Source organism: Corylus avellana, chromosome ca2, assembly GCF_901000735.1.
Source record: "Corylus avellana chromosome ca2, CavTom2PMs-1.0".
NCBI lineage: Eukaryota > Viridiplantae > Streptophyta > Magnoliopsida > Fagales > Betulaceae > Corylus > Corylus avellana.
In genome coordinates, this window is record NC_081542.1 from 11,333,895 (window position 1) to 11,339,218 (window position 5,324).

At 34.9% G+C, this 5,324-nt stretch overlaps 1 protein-coding gene across 1 annotated transcript; it reads right to left on the bottom strand.

Moving 5' to 3' along the window:
* Positions 1-2,741: 2,741 nt before the first annotated feature.
* Positions 2,742-4,140, bottom strand: LOC132169052 (protein ALP1-like). The gene is made up of 3 exons (XM_059580142.1): positions 3,616-4,140; positions 3,290-3,521; positions 2,742-3,193 (listed from the first exon to the last, which is right to left on the bottom strand). The coding sequence occupies exons 1-3, from the start codon at positions 4,138-4,140 to the stop codon at positions 2,742-2,744; spliced, it is 1,209 nt and encodes a 402-aa protein (XP_059436125.1).
* Positions 4,141-5,324: the final 1,184 nt, after the last annotated feature.

A 5,324-nucleotide genomic window follows, 5' to 3' on the forward strand; every position in this document is an offset into this window, starting at 1 on the left:
CATTTTATGTGAATTCCAAAATTGTAGGTAACATTAAATGTTAATTATTGGGTCCTGATTTTCACCCAAGTGTTCAATTATGTTGTCCTAACATGTTTCAAAGAAATGATTACCGAAGATCAACTTCGGCTTTGAAAAACTAGCAAACCATTACTTCATGCATGCTGTTGAGTGAGAAATTGTTTTTTTTTTTTTTAAGCAAAAATGTAAACTATCAAGCAAATAAAATGTGCATGCATACGTTTTGATATATTTTTGTTTTTTCTAACAATGACTAATAAATGCATTTTGCTTTCAATTGGGTGAGGTTAGGAAAGATTGCATTTGATAACGATCTATTTTGAGGCAAGTTTTTGCTATGTCATGTATTTTGCTCTCCAAAAAGGTAGCTCAATCGGTTGGGACCACACTTAATAAAGTGGAGATCACTAGTTCCAATCCTTCTCCCCCCTCTTGTTAAGACATGTCAAAAAAAAAAACAAAAAAAAAAAAAAAATACTAAGGGGTAATTACCTTTTGCCCCATTAACTATAGCGTCATAAAAATTTCTATTTCATCAGTCAAAGGGGTTAAAATTGACGGTCAACAATCATGTGCAAGTCATGTGCAATTCTAATTTTTTTTTCCCACTTTTGCCCTTATTTTAAATAATAGGTAACTTTTTCAATAATTATTTTGCCTATTTTACTTAGATATGGCATGGAGTGGATATGGGGTTACTTGTGCAGCCAGATTTGAATAGGTGGTCATCTTCTTCGATTGCATTATCACCACCATTCCAGTAGTTTTATTGTTCCATGTCAAGTGGAGTAAAAAAGTTGGTCACAGATTTGACAAGTGAGATTTGGAGTAAAACAGTAAGGAATATTGGAGTAAAAAAGGTTGGTCTGAGCTGAGATGGGATTTGATTTGATTCATTTATTGTGAATTGTCCCATTTGATGCCAGAAATCAGGTCAAATCTTCATGCAGGGGGCATTGAAATTGCCATCCATTTCGAGTCTTTAATGGGTAAAGCTTCCACATCCGTCAGGTTTTGATATTCTCCAAATTGGTGTAAACTCATCACATTCTTCAATGCTTTATTGATAGATGATCTTGACAATCCGCAAAAGCAGGAAAATGTGTAAACTCATAATCTTATATTGTAAATAAATAAATAATTCCTCCCTTATTATATTGTTCAACTTGATATGTTGGTTGATTTTTTATACATTCAGTATTGAATCTGAAACTTCTATGTCTCATATTGCTTGGCGTAATGTCATAGTTATTATTATTTTTTTCAAATCTACTTGCAAGCTTAATGAAAAAAAAATTAAAAAAAAAATACCAATTGTAGCACAACTACATCAATCATATTGAGACACATTTCAATTACAATTAAAAATTAAATTATAAAAACAGCCAAATAAAAACAAAGGGGTGGTCCCTTCCTTGTTTGGCAAGCACTTTTTTTTTTTTTTTTCTTTCCCTTTTTCAAATCCAAATTTTATGATTTTGTAAATTATTTTGTTTAATATTTCTAAGTAAAAATAAGTTTACAATGCGCTTGGTCATGGTGACTCCCACTACACGTTACACTAATGGTCAAAAACCATTCCCCTTATTTTTCGTTAAGGAGCTAACATTGTGGAAATAGATATACACATAATACAACAAATAGGCAACCATCTTCAATAGATTTTCAAACAATGGTGCGCCCGAGCTACATATAATATCAAACCATGCATTACCGTGATCCTACTAAAAAGAGATCAATTACCAAAAAAAAAGAAATTATCCTTCCAGCAAATTTAACAGCGAAAGACATATAAGTTTAACAGCAAAAGACTAGCAACAACCAGTTCCCATTAATGCAATGCCACCAAAACGCACTTCAAGCAAATAAGAGCACTAATATTAGGAGTACTCCTAGGCAACATAAACAACACAAGATCGAACCAACACAGCATCGTACTGCAGTATTGAGCCACTGGTTGCCCAATGCACCGCTATTACCATGTTCACCCTCTTCTAAGACATCAGCCGACGGTGTTGATACATTTTCCAACTCATCTTCCCAATCTACTCACCCTTGCTGGGACGTGGGTGGCGGCAAATTTTGTAGTAGCTCATCTTCCCAATGGAAACTACCTCGATGATTCTGCAAGAACACCAATTGAGCATGGATATAATACCAATGTATTAAAAAAATAAATATAAGCATATTAATAGTTGAAGCAAAAACATTGCATACCTTGTAAAGGGGACACTTGTAAAATCGCCTCATGTAGTTTCTGTCGGTCCTAGAAACGAGTAGTTTCATCGGTCCAGCACCACATGGACATTGCATCTCAAGCTCCATAACTAATTTATTTAACACATTCATAAAGCCAACTAAAATGACATACATGTACAATATAAGGAGTACGACCAGATTGCAGAATACAAGAACAATTATTAAAATGGCATAGATATAGGTATGAGACCACAAGTTTTGATAATTATACATAGCAATCACCAAAATGACATAGTCATATATGCGTCCACAGCTGACATAATTATACATAGCAAATACCAAAATAACGTATGCCATCCATAGCGAGCATGTTGGCACACACAAAAGTAGTTTAGCACAAGTCATACAAAGAAATAGTCACATTACACAACACATACCATAAACTAATAAACGGTACTGTAGGTACCGTAACAAAACATGAACTATATCACCATAGTTCCATTGCAATACCCAACACCACGTCAATTCGGCCCAGGCCTATTATCCCACATCAACTGCGCAATTTGGTCCCTAGTGTTTGCCATGTTCAAAGCAGAAGCATCAGAAAAGTCATAGTGGTTGGGGTAATCAGCACCATCGCCAAGAATCACAGGAGGGGCATGTTCAAAGAACATATCATTCCGGTTAGCTTGTCGGATGAAGTTGTGTAGTGTGCAGCATGCATTGACTACAAGGGGCTGGCGACAGACTTTGTACTTAGGCATGCCGTTCAAAACATGGAAGCGTGTTTTCAGCACTCCAAAGCATCGTTCAATCACCATACGGAGTGAGGAATGACGGTAGTTGAACAATTCCTTGAACCCTTGCGGGTCCCCACCATTACGGAAATCTTGTAGGTGATATCTCTCCCCACGATAGGGCGGAAGATAACCCATATAGCATGGAAACCCCGAATCAACCAAGTAGTAGTGATCTGAAAATTACCATGCAATACGTGTCATGATTGAGACCAAAGTTTAAAACATAAACATAGTTAATAGAGTTGGTTCGTGTAGTGAAGAATGCTCACCTTCAGGCGCTGTAGGAAATTCATTTTCAGGTCTCGTTATAGCATCGTAGAAGACCCTCGAGTCATTAGTGGTTCCCTCCCACCCGGTATACACGAATGTGAACATCATGTCGAAGTTACATGCGCACACCACATTTTGAGACACGACCCCCTTCCTCCCCCTGAACGCATTTTGTTTCTGCGCCGGGACCCAAGCTTTGATATGGGTGCCATCAATAGCTCCAACACAATTCTACCATACCAGTAATTGTCAATCAGTGTAATGATAAAGTATGGCCCCAAAGTCAAGCATATAATTGAAATTACATATTACTATTGTTTCATACCTGAAACCAGGGGTAATATTTCGGATTTTCTTGGATGTATGGGTGCACACCGTCAACATTCCTAGGCCTTATAATGCTCTTGCCCAAGTTGCATAAAGCCCTCATGACACACATGAAATTGCGTGAAATGGTCTCGGTGGAGTGTTGGAACCTGTCTGCCGCAACCCTCATCCCTTGGCGGTGCCCAACTATCAAGCAAAATATGGCTAGCGATTCTTCCACACTAACGGTGCGAGTATCTTGTATGTAGTTCGCCCTAAGGACATCTGCTAATGAGATAAAAGTATCTCTTTTCATGCGAAATAGCTCGTAGCAAGTGCCCGGATGCCCATGTAATACCTCATGCACGAATGCAGCACCCGTGAGGGCTGACGTGCGCTGGGGTATCCTGTCCACTTCGTTTTCTTCATCACACAAAGCCTCAATGTGAAGCAAATTCAAGAACATCTCCTCAAACCAGTCATCGTCATCCATGACATGGTCAACAGCACCATAGAAAACAAAATTTGGGACATTTGGGTTCATCCTGTTTGGAAAATGTGTAAAATGGCAACGTCAAACACAAATGATTGTAATTACATGGTCATTACCAAATATTTTGCCATTTTTAATATTGTTGTTATCTCTTTTTTTTTGTTTTTTTGTTTTTCCTCTGCACAGTAAGGAGATAGAACAATTTATTAGTGCAAGTATGGTTCTTTCAAATACAACAAACGATCGGTGTTCCCTTTTGATTGGTGGTATGTCGTGGATTTGTGTTAGTCGGTACTGTTATATCTATCAAGTGACCCACAATTAAATTAAATTATTAAATAATAATATGTAGTAAGTCATAATGTGACTTGTAACATTAATTTTTGAAAAATATATAATAAGTTATTATTTTATGAATAAATTAATACATAAAAAATTTCTTGAACCGAATTCTTAGACAAAACAGTTGTATGCTTGTCAAATGATCAGTGTAAGTATTGATTATTCAATATTGGGTACAGATGGTTTAACGCATTTTACACAATTTCTTAACTATTCTCATTTTAACACGAGCTAAGGTAATTACAACAATTAAATAAAGTAAAAAAACCAAAAAAAATTGAATTAGGTTTTGTAGTGCGAATATAATCGTTAAGTTTTTGTTCTTGAACAATTTTTTTAGGTAAAAAGTAATCCTAACAAATGAATATCAAAATAAATTTTTTGATATTGTTATAATATTAATATTAATTAAATAACTTAATTTATTATTTGTTTAGTATTTTTTTTGGGGTGAACATTGATTTCATGCTATTAACACGTGTTGGGCTTTACGGGTTTAGACGATAATTTTTTTTCCCATCTTGTAAAATGGGCAATTTAAACACAAGGTGAAATATACTTTTCCTACTCCTATGAACTTCAACTATTGTGTGGTCATTTCTACCTACTAAAATAAAAGCATACAACAAAATCTATTGCAAAGTAGAACTCAAAACAATTACAATCAAAAGCTTAATTTCAAACCACGTATTTATATTAATTTTCGTACTTGGATATTCAATAAGTGTTAATTAGATAAATTTTTTAAAGTGTTTTGCATATCTTTTATTATATATTGTCAATTTTCGTTTTTAAAAATCACAAATATTTTTTTTTTTTGGGTTTTTTAAACGAAGGTAGCAAATCTTTCTTTTTTCTGTTTTTAAGAATTTCTATAAAATTTAAGATATTTT

Coding starts and splice junctions, on each gene's coding strand:
- LOC132169052 (XM_059580142.1), bottom strand. CDS start 4,140: ATGAACCCAAATGTCCCAAATTTTGTTTTCTATGGTGCTGTTGACCAT. Junction 3,522..3,615: donor AATATTACCCCTGGTTTCAG/GTATGAAACAAT, acceptor CTGGTATGGTAG/AATTGTGTTGGAGCTATTGA. Junction 3,194..3,289: donor ATTTCCTACAGCGCCTGAAG/GTGAGCATTCTT, acceptor GGTAATTTTCAG/ATCACTACTACTTGGTTGAT.